This window comes from Ochotona curzoniae, unplaced genomic scaffold (genome assembly GCF_017591425.1).
Source record: "Ochotona curzoniae isolate NIBS_2020 unplaced genomic scaffold, NIBS_Ocur_1.0 scaffold_4506, whole genome shotgun sequence".
Lineage (NCBI taxonomy): Eukaryota > Metazoa > Chordata > Mammalia > Lagomorpha > Ochotonidae > Ochotona > Ochotona curzoniae.
Genome location: NW_024467119.1, coordinates 22,337,205 through 22,353,513, shown reverse-complemented (window position 1 = coordinate 22,353,513; position 16,309 = coordinate 22,337,205). Strand labels below are relative to the sequence as shown.

The window sequence follows — 16,309 nt, the reverse complement described above, 5'->3', positions numbered from 1 at the left end:
TAAGCCAAAGCACTGGCAGAGTCCCAGCTGGCAAGGGCCTGGTCTGCCATAAAGAGATGTCTTCTCACCACACCCTCACCTGGGGGAATGGGCAAGGGCTCTCCCTGGAGTTTCTTTTACAAAAGCACCAATTCCATCCAAAAGGGCTCTGTCTTCACAATGTCATCATCATAGGGATGAACACTGTGGTAGGCAGAGGAGTGTCACAAACATTCAGACCGCAGCAGAAAACCTAAGGGAAGCTCAGGGATAGCGGGTATCCGGCACAATGTTCAAATCGCCGCTCTGTGCACCGATTCTGTACCAGAGTGCCTGGTTCAATTCCCTGCTCCTCCACTTCTGACCCAACTTTGGATCATACTGACCATGGAGGCAGCAGTTGACAACTCAAGCACTTGGGTTCCTGCCACCCATGTGGCATTCTGGATACCATTGGACTGTGTTCCACGCTCCTGGCTTTGGCTTGGCCCAACTATGTGCAAGATGCAGCATCTGAAATGGTGGTTTCAAGATCTCTACCTTCCACTCCTCTCTTTCAAGTAAAAATTAAAAACAAACAAATATGAAACTGAGGAAATGTCAAGAATATGTAGAGTAATACACATCTGGAGTAAGAATGAGAGAGTAAAACTAAGGTGAATGTGTTGACGTCAGACTGAAGATAGCCTTGAAATCCAGAGCCTGTACTTCACCCAGCTAAACAAATAAACAGAGTGGCATGAGCAGAAGCTCACTTCAGGAAGAAGAAAGTGGGAAGAACACAAGAAGCAGTTTGGCAAAGAACAAACCTGAAAGAGAAATTCAAATGCTAACATAATGTGCTATGTGAAGGCTTTTAAAGTTGACAGCACAGGAAGTAAAAACTACTAAATTCTTCACACCCAACTTTAGGTAAAAACTTTCTACCTAAAACTCAGAGAAAACGTTCTAACAAACTTTACTCATACACTCTTTCATATAAAAACTTGAAATCAAGAGTTTCTTTTACTTCCTAATTCCCTCATAAATTAAAAAATACTTGAAATGAATCACTTTGCAAACACAAATTACTAAGAATATAAAATAACCAAGTGGCATGTGCTTCTAAACCAAATAGGATCTTGAAATGCACACAAATGTATCTGAACCCCTATCTCCTGATCAAGAGGTAGGGAAACTCTTGAAGACTTCTTTTTTCCAGGGGCCGATACTGTGGCACAGTGGATGACGCTGCTGTCAACAATTCCAGTATCTCCTCTCAGAATGTTGGAGTCCCAGCTGTCCTGCTTCAAATCAAGACCCCTGCTAATGTGACTTGGGAAAGCAGAAGATGACCCAAGTGCAACTTGGGTTGCTGCCACCCACATGGGAGACCCAAGATGGAATTCCAGATTCCTGGTTCTGGCCTGGCCCATTTCCAGCCATTGTGGCCATCTGAGGAGTGAACCAGTAGCTGAAAAATCTCTCTGCCTGTCCAACATTGTACATTTCAAAAATATATACATATTTTTCTTTTCTTACAAAGTTTTCAAATGATTAGGAAATTTTTGTATACTGTAAGATTAAAAATGCTAATTCATTTATGTTAAAGAACTCAAATATATGAGGAAATACAATCAATGCCTAATACTCTCGATAGTAAAACTGTTCACTGCTATGCCTACCCACTCCATGCTCCTGTCTTATCCTAAGAAACGGATGTCAAAAAGTCACCATGCAAGTTGGAAGCAGAATTGGGATTAGCAGCTAGCCCAACTCCAAGAACTGCCTCCCTCCCCTAGCATTACATTTGACTGTAGGAAGGCACAATTTCAAAAATAATAAAAAGTGTTAAAATAGGCAAGCCAGTAGCAGCAGTCATTTCATATTTCTAAAATAACATCCACTGTAAAATTCCTCACTAAAGGTTGTATCCCAAACTATGTCTTAGCGTTTCTGAAATTCTACAAGACTATGACAAAACAAAAATTCCAAAAACAGCATCTCACTGTGAGAAAGGCCTTTTAACTGCTTTCTTGCAAAGGACTTTATAAACTGTTAGCAGTCATATGTTCACTAATCTAATTTTAAGGTGACACTAATAGGGAATCTCCAAACAACGAAGTGCACAGCTATTTAAAACAGCTCAGTCATTAACCAGTCAACTTCCAACTGAGTTCAGATGAATGGTTCATGAGACCCATGAAAGCTAAAACCAAATAATAAATAGCCTCAGTCTCTTGAAGACAAAGCCTTATGTCCAAACTACTGGAGAAGTTTGCCATTGTGAAACTAACAGTCTTCAGAATTCCAGATCAAAGCTTTAATCATTTTGGTAGCAACCAAATGTGCTCTGTACATGTACACAGTCTAGCCTATCTGCCTAGGCTGCCTTGTACCAAAGCAACTGTTAACTGCTGGGGGAGAAAAAAAAGCAGCCAATAACAACCGGGCATTCTGCTAAATTTATGTGAACTATACCAGTGTAATAGCATAGTTGCCCAGATATATACACACACACACATATATATACATATATATATATATATTTTAAACATCTGAAGAGGCCAGAGAACACCGGGCCAGGACCCCAGATTCTAGGCAAGGGGACTGGGGACATACTGGAGTGGGAGTGGTTGAGGGCATGCTCGACAGGAGGAATCACTTCTGGGAGCCACTACACCCACAGATAGGCAAGGGAGCTGAGCCCAGGTGATTTAGAAGCAGGAAACTGGAGGGCATGTCTGGGCCAGACAAAGGAATCTGCCCATGTAGGAAACCTGATGGACTAAGTAGCATTGCTCACCTGGTACACACAAAAGCTGGAGCTGGGAAGCATGCCCAGCTGGGCTTTAGGCCGAAGTACCTGCCCATGAGTGTGGTAGTAGGGAGTGGTCTACATCAGACTGGGTCCTCAGTACCCACTAGAATGTAATTCTAAAAAAATGGATCTGGGAACAGACTCTGTAGGGCACTTGTGGGCTCACCTCTATAGGACTACAGCACCTACTGGTTTGCAAAAAAAACTGGGAGTAGTAATAGGCTGAGACACGGGGGAACACAGAACTCACTTGACACTCGGAGAAGCCAAGGCTAGGTGGAAGCTAGATTGAGCCATAGTACAGCACCCATGTACATGCAAAGGCTGGGAATGAGGGCAGACCATACCAAAAACAGCTATAGCATGTGCAGACAAGTGTGAGACTTAAGGTTGGGCTCAGGCCTGGTAAAACTTGAGGGAACTTCCCTAACAGTCTGTAGCCCATGCTGGGAAACACGAGAGCTAGGTCTGGGGTCAGGACAACCTAGGCAAAGCTGCAGTACTTGGCTTGTGTGTGGGCCAGGTCCAGGGATTGGCCAAGCTTGGCCAGGTAACAACACCCACTGACATGTTCAAGACCCAAGACGGGGTGTGAGCTGTCCCAATTGGACTGAGACTACAAACAAGCCGTATCAGACTGGGCTGAAGCACTCACCAGCAAGCGAAAGAGCCAAGCTTGAGAGCAAGCCTGGTAGAACTTTGCAAACTCCCCTAATAGGCTATGGCTCCCACTGGTGACTGAGACAGCTAGGACTGTGAGCAGACCAGGTTGGCTAAGGCAGCAAGACCCATCAGCATGCATGTGGGCTGGGTCTGGAGGCACACCAGACTGGGCTAAACTCCAGCACCCACTGAAACTTTTGAGTAGAATAATGCTTGTAGGCCAGTCTGGGCTACACTGTAGCATCAATCAATGAGAGTCAGAACGGGTGTGGGTCAGTCAAGCAGACCAGGCTAAGCCAGAATGCAGCATCTGCTGGCAAATGGCAAGACTGGGAGCAGGCCATCTCAGATTGAGCCATAGTACCCAACAGCTTGTGCAAGACTCAGGACTGGGAGCAAACCTGGTAGAGGAATTCCCAGGAGTCGCTGCTTCCACTGGTGAACATGAGAGCTAGAACTGGAGGCAACTAGTCCAGGTAGGGCTACAGCAGTCAGCCTTCATGTAGTCTGGGTCTGCAGGTGTACCAAACTGGGCTCTGCTGCCACATCTGCTGGCATGCCAAAAAGGCAGAATTGGGCGCAAGCTAGCCAGGCTAGGATAAAGCACCAGCTGGCAAGTGCCGGGATTAAGTGCAAGTCATGTCAAGCTGGACCGCAATATTCATTAACAGACACAAGAGCTAGGGTTGGGCCCACAGTGGGGTTGAATTAAGCTATAGCACCCAAAGGTATGAACAGGTGCAGGATGGGCTGCACCAGGCCACAAAACATGGCAGTAGATTCAAAATCCAGGGCTGGGAGCACCTCTGGTGGAGGGACATAAGAATCACTCTGATTAGGCTGCAACATCCACTGGTTTGCTTGAGGACTAGGCCTGTGATGGGCTGGGATGGCCTAGGATGCAACACCTGTTGGGTTAGGTGAGCGATGGGGCTGAGGACAAAAGTGAGCAGGCAGCTGTATCCACCTGTATGGGCATTGGCTGGTGCAGGTGGTGGGATGAACCTGACCTTTCACTGGCTGGCACACACAAGAATCAGGTGTGAAGTCAATCCAGGTGTGGTTTCTTGGGGGACTCTTCCAACTAGATCACCAAACTCAAACCCCAGGCACAGAGTACGTCACAAATCTGACCTTGGAGTACATATATTAGGACTAGGCCTCTCAGTTGCTGATGCCTTTGCAGTGGACAGCATGTCCAGATGCACATGGGGGACATGACAGCCAGTTCATTTAGGTCAGCAGGGGATGCTGACTGCCTCATCAGAGAATGGTTTGGACCACTCTCCTTTGCAACATGTTCTGGGTCTATGGATGCACTAAGGTGGACTTAGTCAGCCAATAGACGTTATAAAGATTTCCTCAACTCTGGTGTAATGAAGTCAGCAACGTTTCACAACTGCCAGACACATTCAAGTAATACCCTTACAACACTCTTCTTCACATCAGCGTCACTAAAGTGTCATCAAATGAGAAAAAAAAAGTTGATGTATGTCCCACCCAACTTCCTACACACCTTGACCCACCACACCCTAAACTGAAGCCTAAGAACACTCTTCCTCACATCAGGATCACTAAGGTGTCATCAAATGAGAAAAAAGAAGTTGATATATGTCCTATCCAACTTCCTACATACCTTGACCCACCACACCCTAAACTAAGGCCTAAATGGGCATGCATGCCTCTCAACTATGTAAATGATATTAAAAATAAAAGAAAAAATTTAAGAAAGTATATAGTCTAATGAAGACAAATAACAGCAGACAAACGGAGGAAGAAAAGATGGCACAGATTGGAAAAGAACATGACAGGAGAAGACCCAGAGGGCATCATGCGCTCCTTACTATCAACATTAGGGATATTTTCTCTTTTTCTTTCCTATAAACTTCATGATGGAATATTAATTATTTGTTATGAATTCGTATCACTGGCAATATGATATTAAGCTTTGTTAATTTTAGTAAGGAATAGTAAATATTAATGTTTAACTATTTTTAAACAACATAACCTTTTTCAATTTACTCAGCATGAAAATGTCAACATTAATCATGACAGTAGATACACCTAAAAGCAAAGAAACTTGACATTGTAGTACAATCTGGCACCTCTACTGGAGATACACTGCATAATTTCCATTGTATTTTTGAAATATAGAAAATGGAAAATAATCATTTTAAGGTTAGTAGTTTGTCCTCGAAAAAAATTTCCACCTCTAGAGAAATGTGTCACTAAACTACCATGATTAAATCCTAGGAACTACCTTTACATAAAATAACATAAACAATTCAAAAGAGAAGTGTATGTTACTAGCCCAGATAATATCCTTTTTTACATATCACTTGCATTTCAATGCAAAAAATATATGATGCTATGAAAGTTGAAATTCCACAGAGATGATTAAAACTTGAAAATCACGTAAGGCTGAAAGTTGTAACATAACTGTCTATCCTAAGGTAAAATCAAGTTTCCACGATTAGAAAATGTTTTCACCAAAAGTTTATAACTAAATATCAATCCGCAGCCTTTTGCGTACACTGCTAGGTACTACTACAAATTATGTTCTTTAATCTTCACAACAGGGGCCAGTGTTGTGGACACTGGCATCCCACATTACAGAGCTGACTGCTCCACTTTCCCCAGGTCAGCTTCTTCCTAATATGCCTGGGAAGCCACTGTAGACAGAGCGAATACTTGGTTTCCTGTCACCCACATGGCACACCCAGAAGGGAGTTCCCAGCACCTGACTGTCACCTGAACCCCACCTCGCTGTTCTGGTCGTCTCAGAGGAATGCAACACCAGATGGAAAGTGTCTTCCTCACTGATGGTGTGCTTTTCCAAAGAAACAAATCTTTTTTTCAAGAAACTTTCACAATATATATTAAATTGACATTTCAAGCAGAGGAAATAATGTTCCCAGACAAGAAAAAAAAAAACTGCTGAACACATTCCAGTTTCTGAATATGTTCTGTCAGAAAGGACCCGAGGGTCCCAGTGCCCAAACATGTCCTGTCAGAAAGGATCCCAGAAGATGCACAGGAAGTGAGTAAAACTGCTTCTGCTCTCATGGGGGTCACCAGCCAAAACCAACTCAAGAATGGAAAACATTATCACATTTACATACAGCCCATGTTTTTGTTTTAATTCAACCACTTTTGTAGAATAAAGAAAATATAAAGTTGACAAACTAGGACTAAAATGCAATATGCAAATTATTATTTCTTTACTGTTTTGAGGAGACTAAGTGAAATGGCACTGCTTTAGCCCTTCTTTAGCAATGCTGAAAATACAGGGCCCCCTTTGCCTAAGCAGAAGAGCTGTGACGCCCAATAAGGGTCCTCCATTGGTAGTTTTTTAATCTGCAAAATCAAGTTTCAAATTTTACTCAAGATCCTTTGACCTTAAAAGAAACAAAAGTATTGTTTCCTTTGAGAAGCACAAGCATAATTCAAAAGGTTTAAGGGAAATGGAATTTAAAAATATGTTCAGTGTGGTGCAAAAAAAAAAAATTGTTAACTATGCAGACAAGGAGTCTTCATTATGACAGAACTATGGATAGATTTCAAAATATTTGCATAAGATAAATGCATCTTTTAATCACAGTGTTCCATGAACCTTCTAAAGTACCCTTGTATTTGAATGCCCATGATACTGTGAGAGCAAGTGTATGACAATAGCAGCAATTAAAAGTCATCAAAGCCTCAAAATTTTTACTATTTGCTAGAAGAAGTAAGAGAGGAATACCAAGCAACTGTCATACTTTTTCCAAGCACTTGAACAAGTTTGTCTCAAGACAAAAGACTGAATTTGATAAGACGGGACAAAAGACCATTAGGTATCCAGAGGAAGTAGGAAGTGCTCCCAACCTATTTAGGCAGCAGAGTTACACAAAAGCAGGGTAATAGGCAAGGACACAGTTTCATCACAAAACAACAGGAAGTGGAGCATGCTAAGGCTACAGCAAAGAATTTTCTCCTAACAAATTACCAGATTCAAAATTTAATTGGCAATTAAGGAATGAACACGAGTAACTGTTAATGCTAGGCCAAAACACATGGACCTCTAAGGTCCAGCACAATGGCTCAGTGGCTAAATCATCGCCTTGCACACGTCGGGATCCCATAGGGCGCCAGTTTGTGTTCTGACTGCTCCCCCACTTCCCATCCAGCTCCCTGGACGTGGCCTGGAAAAGCAGTCAAGGATGGCCCAAAGCCTTGGGACCCTGCACCCCTGTGAGAGACCTGGATAGAAGCTCGGGGCTCTTGGCTTCTGATTGGCTCGGCTCAGGTCATTGTGGCCACTTGGGGAGTGAATCGAAGAATGGAAGATCTTTGTCTCTCCTTCTCTGTAAACTTGCCTTTCAGTAAAAATGAATAAGTCTTAAAAAAAATGATCTCCAGCAACACAAGTGCCCACTTCTTTCCCTCCTAAAATACTCACTTGCTTCCTGGCACACCTCACACCTCTCTGGCAGTTCTTCCTTAGTCATCTTTGCTTACCCTAAGTTAGAGGCTTCTAAGGTGTGAGGCTCTTGGCCCAGCAGCATCAGTATCAGAGGGAGGTGACACAAAATGCAAATTCTTGGCCTCACCCTCACATACCCAACCAACTCAGGTGAACAAGCTCAGCGCACTGTTGCACCAGCTCCTCCAGAGTCTGCTGACTATAAACCCTGGACACCAGCGCTTTACAGCCCTTCAGCGAGCAGCTCTTCATTTTATTCTCTCACCTGGGCTTTACATAGCAGTCAGAAGTTTCTTATCTGTAAGCAGAGACACCTTCAATGAGCTCCACACCCTATACCCAACTTCCCACTTGACGTTTCTTCTCAGAAATTACAGCTGCAACTGCAGACTATCCTGCGTTTGGCAGACTATCCTGTGCCATTTTCTGCTATTCCATACAATCCACCACCAAATCGTCACATTCAAACTTTGCTTCCAAATTATGATCCAGCTATCTCACTCCTAGAAACACAAACGAAATGTAAGTAGCATCCAAGAGAGATCTGTACTCTCATGTTCAGCACCTCAATTTGCAATAGCTAAGACACTGCATCAACCTAGATGTACATCAGACGATGAGTGGATAAACAAATGTGACTTGCATGGAGTATCACTTAGCTGTAAAAACAGAAATCTCATTTTCAACAAAGTGGACACAGGCACAGATCATTATGCCAAGCAAAGTGAGATCCCAAAAGAAAAACAATCACATTTTCTCTAATTTCTGGTAGTTAAGAGAAGGAACAAAAATTGTGTGGATTCTACACCATTTGCTATAAATGTTACTTCAGTGAATCATATCATACAAATGACAATACTCTTTATTTCACACATTAAAAGAAGAGGAAGAAACGAGGACCCTTGCACTACCAGCAATCCTTTGTTTCGTGCTTAAACTGAGTACTGGTTATGAGGTACTCAGATGGCCCCTCCCCATTCCACCTCAAGAAAAAAAAATCATTCATTTGTACACTGAAGTGCATTTCTGGATACGCACACTCTATTTTAATAAAATGTTTGTTTAAAGTTCATCTTCAGGACTAGTGTGTCACAGTAAGTCAGTCCTCCACCTTGTGGCGTGAGCATCCCATATGCGTGCCAGTGCACGTCCTGGCTGCTCTACTTCCGATTTAGCTGTTAACCACAGAGGATGCCCTAAGTCCTTGGACCCCTTAACCACATACAAGAAACTCCTGGCTCCCGGCTTTTGATCAGCTCAGCTTTGGCCATAGCGACCATTTCGGGAATAAACCAGCAAATGGAAGACCTTTCTCTCTGTCTTTCCTTCTCTGTGCGTGAAATTCACCTTTCAAATAAAAATTCATCTTCATTTCCATTGTCACCACTAGAGTCATATAATTTGCACATCCATCAACCATTTTCCACATAATAATCAACTAATCAACATGATCAGAACATGTTACAGCCCCCATTTAAGTCCCTCAATAAGTTCCAGTTGCACTTTAGGTAAAACCTAACTCCTGCATATGCCATGCATAGTTTTTGACCCTGGTCACTTCTCCAACACAGATTTGTCTATTTCTACAGATACAAATTGGGACGCGTTTGGCAGAAACTCCTGAAAATAACCCATTTTGAAAAGAAATTAAAAAGTTCTCACTACCTCAGTCCTCCAAACTTTGAATAGATGGGTTAAAAAAAAAAAGAAAAAGAAAGTGAAAGAGAAAGAGAAAGAAAGAGAAAGAAGACGGTTGTCAGCAAGGTACATAATGTTTGAGAGGAAATTCCTTCAACAATTCATTATACACAATGTAAGTATACCACAAAATCTTAATTATAAATGTGTATGGCATATGTACATGACATAAGCTGATTTTTTATTAGGTCCTATGTTTGCAAATTCATCTAGTCACCATACAGATGTATCACCAAAACCACTACTCCTGGCACTTGATTTCATGGCCACTTACACACATGTCCAAGGCATGACAAACCTTGTTTCCTGACCTGCACATTCTTGTTTCACTTCTCCTATGGTAAATAAGTGTCTCTGGTGTAGTCTGTTGAGTGACATGTTTTCCCATTTGGGCTTTTCTTATTGATTTCACTGTTGAAAATGGCCCTTTAGTGTGAGTTATAGGGCTAATGGCTGTGATTTTAGCTTTTGTGATCAACAATATACATCACACACAAAAAAATCTATCAATAATATATCTCAAATTCTGTCCTTAAACAGAAGCAGGCATTAACAAGGATGTATACTGATCAGCTGAAATGTTGTGATGAGTGGTTTGCAGGAACAGAAGCATCTACTTCCTCTAGGAGCAATGGTTCAGCATCTAAGTCAGTGTTCTGGTGACTTTCTGGAACATAACAAATTATACAGGGTAACTACAAAGCACAGAGAGACTGACCCTGCAGAGGTTGTTCTCAGTAAGCTGCCTGTGTCTGCAACAGCACAGCAGAAACACCCCAGGGCACAGCACCTACTGTGTGCTTACACAACACCGACCCAAGGAAACCAGCACAAAAGCTACCAAGTTTGGGTTTTGATCTGTTTTATACTCGATTATATATACCTCTCTTAACTGAATTTTTCTTTCTTTTTCTCTTTTCTCCCCTCTCTCCCTTCCTTCCTTCTTTCCTTTCTTTCAAGAGGCAGAAAACAGGAGGGAACAGAGGGTCTGATCCACCAGTTCAAACTCCACAACAGTCAAGGTTGGGCCAGGGTAGAAGCCAGGAGCCAGGAGCCAGGAATTGCACATAGGCCTCCACAAAGATGACAGTAACCCCAAGACTGCAGGCTGAGTCAGGAACAGGAGCCCGGATGCAAACCAGGCACTCCGACATCAGACATCTGACATGAGACATCTGACATCATGGCTAGTAGGTTCCAATTCAAGTAATCTATATTCTAGTGCCTTGCTTTGGCAAACACTTGCCCCAGTCTTAGAACTAGTCAAACCCATCAATTACTAATTAATCATGTTTACATTTGAACATAACTTGTGCTTAAACTTATTTGAAGGGAAAATGGATATTAACTATCTGAAATAAAAGCCAAACCAATCAAAATAAAAAAGTAAACTGAACTGCGACAACAAAAGTTTGAGAAACGCCTTTTTTTCAACTTTATTACAGTATGAAAGCATACCTTACAATCATAGGTTTTTCACGTACAGCAGTTTTCGCTGAATTATTTGAGATACTCAATACTTTATTGTGAAATAAGCTTTGTGTTAGAGGGTTTTGCCCAACTATAAGACAATGTAAGTGTTCTAAATACTTTTTTCTTTTCAAGATTTCTCTCCTTTTAAGGCACAAGTTACAGAGAGAGAGAGACAGACAGACAGACAGACACTGATCTCCCATCCACTGCATTCAACCCCAACTGGACACAGCCAGAGTTGGACCAGGCCAGTGTCAGGACCCAAAGAACTTCTGGATCTCCCATCTGGGTAGAGGGGTACGGATACCTTAGCCTGCTGCTGCTTCCCCAGGCAAATTAGCAAGGAGCTGGACTGGACGTGGAGCAGCCAGGACTTGAACTAGTGCCCACACAGGATATCAACTTCACAGGTGGTGATTTTACCAGCCATGCAGTAACACCAGTCCCTTTTCAGCATATTTAAGGTGGGTTAGGCTAAGCTATGATGCTCAGTAGGTGAATCAAACACACTTTCCAACCAGGGATGGGCTTAGAAGGATGTAATCCCTTTAGTAATAGAAGAGCATCGTGCACGTCATTTCAGTTGTGCACACTGGCACTGGAAGAGCAGCTATGGCAGGGGAAGACTTCAAGTCCAGTCCCAGGAGCTGGGCCCTGGGATAACAGTTTCATCTTCCAAAACCGGACTCTTAACTCAATTCTTCCCATTACTGATTTTTCTCAATAAGAGACAAACTTTTGGTAAAAAGTGGAACAGTAACAGTGACATTAGTGCTTAAAAGGCATTTTTGTTTTTGTGGTTTACAAAGACTTCTTTTGACATTCATTCTTGTTTTCATTTCCCAAAGTCACTTTTTACTAAAAATGACTTGCTTATGGTGGTAGGATAGGATACACCTAGGGCAATGACAGAAGTTACAAAATCAAAATCTAGTTTGTGAAATGCCAATATATCCTTTCCATCCTATATCCTACATGAAATCTTTCTGGATGTCGTGCAATCAAATGAGCATGACACCACAGCTGCACACAGAATTCAAAGACACAACTACAAATCGTGAGCTAACTGCCAAGTGTTCTTAAAATCCACACACTCATCTAAACCAAAACGTAAAACTCGTGCATAACAGACCCCCAGGAAATGCCTTCGCTTAGACTACCTTCCATACAGACTACTGCTGTATGCACATTCCTTTAAGAAGCTAAGCTCACCTCCCACATCTCCAAGATCCATCTGACCTCATCAACGTGGGCAATGGCCTTCAGAATAATTACATGTACCCTGAACTACTCAAGAATTATCTCCCTTTAGACAATTTATAGACAAAAAAAAAAAAAAACTGCAGGTTTTCTCTCCCATCCACTATCGTTTACAGCATATATATATATTTAAAAAAAAAACCCACACATACTAGTGGAATCTCAGTCTACTGTCTCAAACCACATCAATGTCTCAGGAAACAGAACTGCTCTCTCATTTTTCTTAACTTTAGAACTTGAGAGGGCCATTTACCAACAGAAATTACTTTCGTGCGTCTTTTAAAGTCATTCACTTTGTAATACCACTTTGCAATTAAAAAGCTCAAAGGTCAATAAAGCGTGTAATAAACCAGCCAAAGTATTTTCTATAAACCAATGACACACAGAAACACAAAACTAAAGTTCAGGTCTTTTTTTTTTTTAAGGAATAAACTTTTTGCAAGTCTACTTGCTGTCATAACTTGTTAGAGACGCCGAAGGGCTACGCAAAAGACTTTACAAGTGAAAGTTAACCTGCTTTCCCTTCACCCGTTAAAGTCTATCCAAGAAGAGCCAGTGGGAGGGCTAGAGCAGCACCTGACCCCGTGAAGAGGATTCTAAATAACAAAGATAAATGGGCGGGGTTCAAGTTTACCAGCTCCTCAAAAACAACCAACCTACTGAACTTGGGCCAAAACATCCCCCTCAAAAACGACGCCCGCTCAGGCGCGACACCAGGGGACGCAGGGTGCTGCGCCCTGCGGCGCACGGGGAGGCCACGGCATGACACCCAGCAGAGGTTGAGCCACCTGGAGTCACTGGTCCGCTCTCCAACATCACACCGACTGCTCGGAAGTCTTCTCGGTTTATCTCCTCGCATCACCCAGGCCAGGGAAATGATTTAAACTCATAATGAGAAAAACTGCACCGACACAGCAAGCCTGGGAGCGAAACCAGAGGGAGCTCCTCTCGAGAGCCGCTGCCGACCCAGCAGAGGTGGCAGAACAGGAAAGAAGTCGAGTCGAGAGGGCGAGGACCCGGAGAAGCCACCGCCACACCCCAGCCCTTCCCTCACCTGCCCGCCCCACGCTCCCCCGGCGCCTGTACCTTCCGCCAGCGACTCCTCCAGGGTGAGCTGGTAGCGGCCGACAGCGAACACCCGGACCCCCACGGACGAGCTGCCGGAGCCGACGCCGACCCCGCCGGTCCCGCCGCCCGCAGCGCCGCCTCCGCCGCTGCCTCCCTCCGACTTGGGCATCCGAGAGAACTTCTTCATGGTCCCGCCGGGGCGCTGGAGGGCGCGGGGAGCGCGCAAGGGCGAACAGAGAGGGCGAGTCCCCGGCGCCGCGCGCGGGCCGGGCGTCCGCGAGAGGGGTGTCCGCCCTTGGCCCGTCCGAGCGTCCGTGCGCGCAGGAGGCCCGCCGAGCCTCACATTCCGCGCGCCCCGAGCGCACAGCCCCGCCGCCGCCGCCGCCGCCCGCTCCGCGGCTCCGTTGCAGCTGCCGGGCTCCCGCAGAGGGCGGCGGAGAGGGCGGGGACGGGGCGGGGCGCGAGGGGGCGGGCCCGAGTGCGGGGCGCCGAGGACACCGCCTCCGCCAGTGCCCGGGGCGCCCTCGGCGGCGCTGGCGGAGCGCTCGGGGCGGGAGCCCGGGAGCCGCGGGCGGCGAGGGCAGGAGACGGCGAGAGGGGCGTGGGCGCCGAGGCCTGCCGCCGACGCCGGGGCCTCGCAGCCGGACGACCCGTAGCCGCCCCCCACCCCCGGGCCGCCGCCCCCTCGCCCGTCGCCCGCGCCCGTTGGCGACGCGCCGCGCTGCTGCCGCTGCCCACCGCTCCCAGGCCGGCCCCCGCGCCCCCCCGCGCAGGCGCCGCCGGAAGTGACGGTTCCGGCCCTTGTCACGTGGAGGAGGGGATTGGGGGACGTGATTGTCGGGGGGCTGAGGGGCCGAGGGCCAGGTCGGGGGTCCCGGGGACCCGGTTGGCGCTGGGAGGGTTCGGGGCCACCGGAGGCGAGCCGGCTTTTCCGAGCGCTTTGTGAGGTGGCCTGGGGACGTTCCCGCGCTGTCCGTGCACGGGGAGGGGGGGACTTGGAAATGCCGCCAACAACTTCACCCGGCTCGGGAACTCTCCGCTTCGCTGGGTAGCCAGCTTTCCAGACCTCGTCCCACCGGACGCCTCTTCCCCGAGGCGCACAGACCGACACGCTGGATGCCGGCAAGCCCGCTTGCGGAGGCACGCGGCCGTTGCACGCCGAAGCGGACGCGGCTTCCCGGGAAGGCTGTTGCGGTTTATCGGTTGCTTAGCACAGTTCTGTGGAAAGTCTGTTGTGCGGCACGCAGCCTTGTGGCGGGGGGCGTCAGAACAGGTGTTAGGGCCGTTTCACAGGCCGTGCATCCCCTCTGGCTAAGGGAGCTTGGAAGAGAGGCGCCTAGGGTCGCACAGCTGGCTGATGGTCTCTGGGTTGTTGGTTCCGTGAGATTTCTTGGCTGTTCTGGAAAAGTAGGTTAGGGTCAGGTGGCTGAAGAGACAGCTTTTAGGAGTGTTTGGAAACAATTGCAGCCTTGTCCCCCGCCTTAAAGAATGTGGCCTATTCAAAAAAAAAAAAAAGCAAAACCCCCGTTGTATTTATCTCATAAACTGCAGGAGCCTCCTGTCAGGGAAAGAGAGCATGGGTATATGAAAGTGTGGGCCTGTGGAGAGTGACAGACTACACAGGGCCTGTGTAAAGAAAGCGCTCGATTCTTTGTTCCAGCCCACAGGAGCACAAGGGTAAGGATCTCTTAACCCCAAGATCTGGGTCTTTTTCTGCTGTGGTATTTTCCGGCTTTTCAACATACAGGGCCAATAACGTATTGCAAGGACTCCTGGTACCTGTGAAGGCAGATGAATGTGATTCTATCATCCACCTGTTTAAAGAGACAGGCAGAAACGTGAGAAAGGAGCTGAAAAAAATCATTCTGCTCTGCTCTTTGAAGAGAAGCTATTTCTGCCAACGCAGAAGCTGAGTGCCAGATTTAGGCGTTTCAGCTATACAGCCCACTAGATTAAAATTCCTCTTCCTGAACCTGACCTTTAAAGTACATTTCTGCTCATGCAATCCAGATGATAGGTCGGGTGACTGATGTGGCGTGCCAGTTAGGAATCTGCATGGAGAAGTCAACAGGCCATCCGCTTACCGTGGGGATTCACGGCAAAATCCCATTCCCACGACACTTAAATTGCGTTTTTTCAAGCTGACCAAAACTGGAGTCCAACGAACGTCGAGTTCGGCCCAACGGAAACCTCACCTGATCCCAGCACAAGAATAAATGAAGTCTTGTATCATTAGTTTGGGACTTCATTTGTTGCTGTGTTCTTTTCACTATTCCTGTAACCTGATATCTGATAGCAAGCTTGTAAATTAGTTTAGAAAAGGGCCTTGTATTGGCAATAAAAAATAATGCCAAATATTTACAAACACTTTGACTACAAAAGAAATGTTTCTGTCTACTGTCCGACTTCCTAGCTCTGGCTGCCAAAGGCATTTAGGAAATAAACCATGAGCTGGAAGTTTCTCCTGTGTGTGTGAAAGAAATGAATGAATCTTTTATATGTATGCATGTATGTATATCAATATATATGTGCATATTTTAAATACTAGCACCTGCTCTGTGGCATAACGCATAGAGCTATCACCTGCAATGCTTGCATCTTAAATGGGTGCCAGTGTGAGTCCTGACTGCTATACTTCTGATCTAGCTCACTGCTAATGTGCCTGAGAAAAGCAGCTGAAGATACCCCAAGTCCTTGGGACTCTGAATGCTTACGGGAGACCCAGAGGAAGCTGCTGGCTCCTGACATTGGCCTGGTCCAACCCTGGCCATTGTGGCCATTTGGAGAATGAAACCAATGTATAAAGGATCTCTGTGTGTCTGACTCTATTTATAATGCCACCTTTCAAATAAAGTCTTTTGAAAATTAGCAAGATGCTCACTAATATTCTTAACAGGAGAAGATGA

The 16,309-nt window shown here is 45.5% G+C and overlaps 1 protein-coding gene across 3 annotated transcripts in view; it reads right to left on the bottom strand.

Moving 5' to 3' along the window:
* The window catches only part of BMP2K (BMP2 inducible kinase), a 121,934-nt gene extending 108,130 nt beyond the window's left edge, over positions 1–13,804 (bottom strand). Inside the window, exon 1 of one of the 3 annotated variants that reach the window (XM_040967495.1) lies at positions 13,422–13,804. In XM_040967495.1, the coding sequence (XP_040823429.1) occupies positions 13,422–13,590 (169 nt within the window). In that variant the 5' untranslated portion in view covers positions 13,591–13,804. Of the gene's footprint in view, positions 1–8,169; positions 8,296–13,421 lie in introns of those variants that run through there. The other 2 variants (XM_040967496.1, XM_040967498.1) reach the window with 2 other exon arrangements.
* Positions 13,805–16,309: the final 2,505 nt, after the last annotated feature.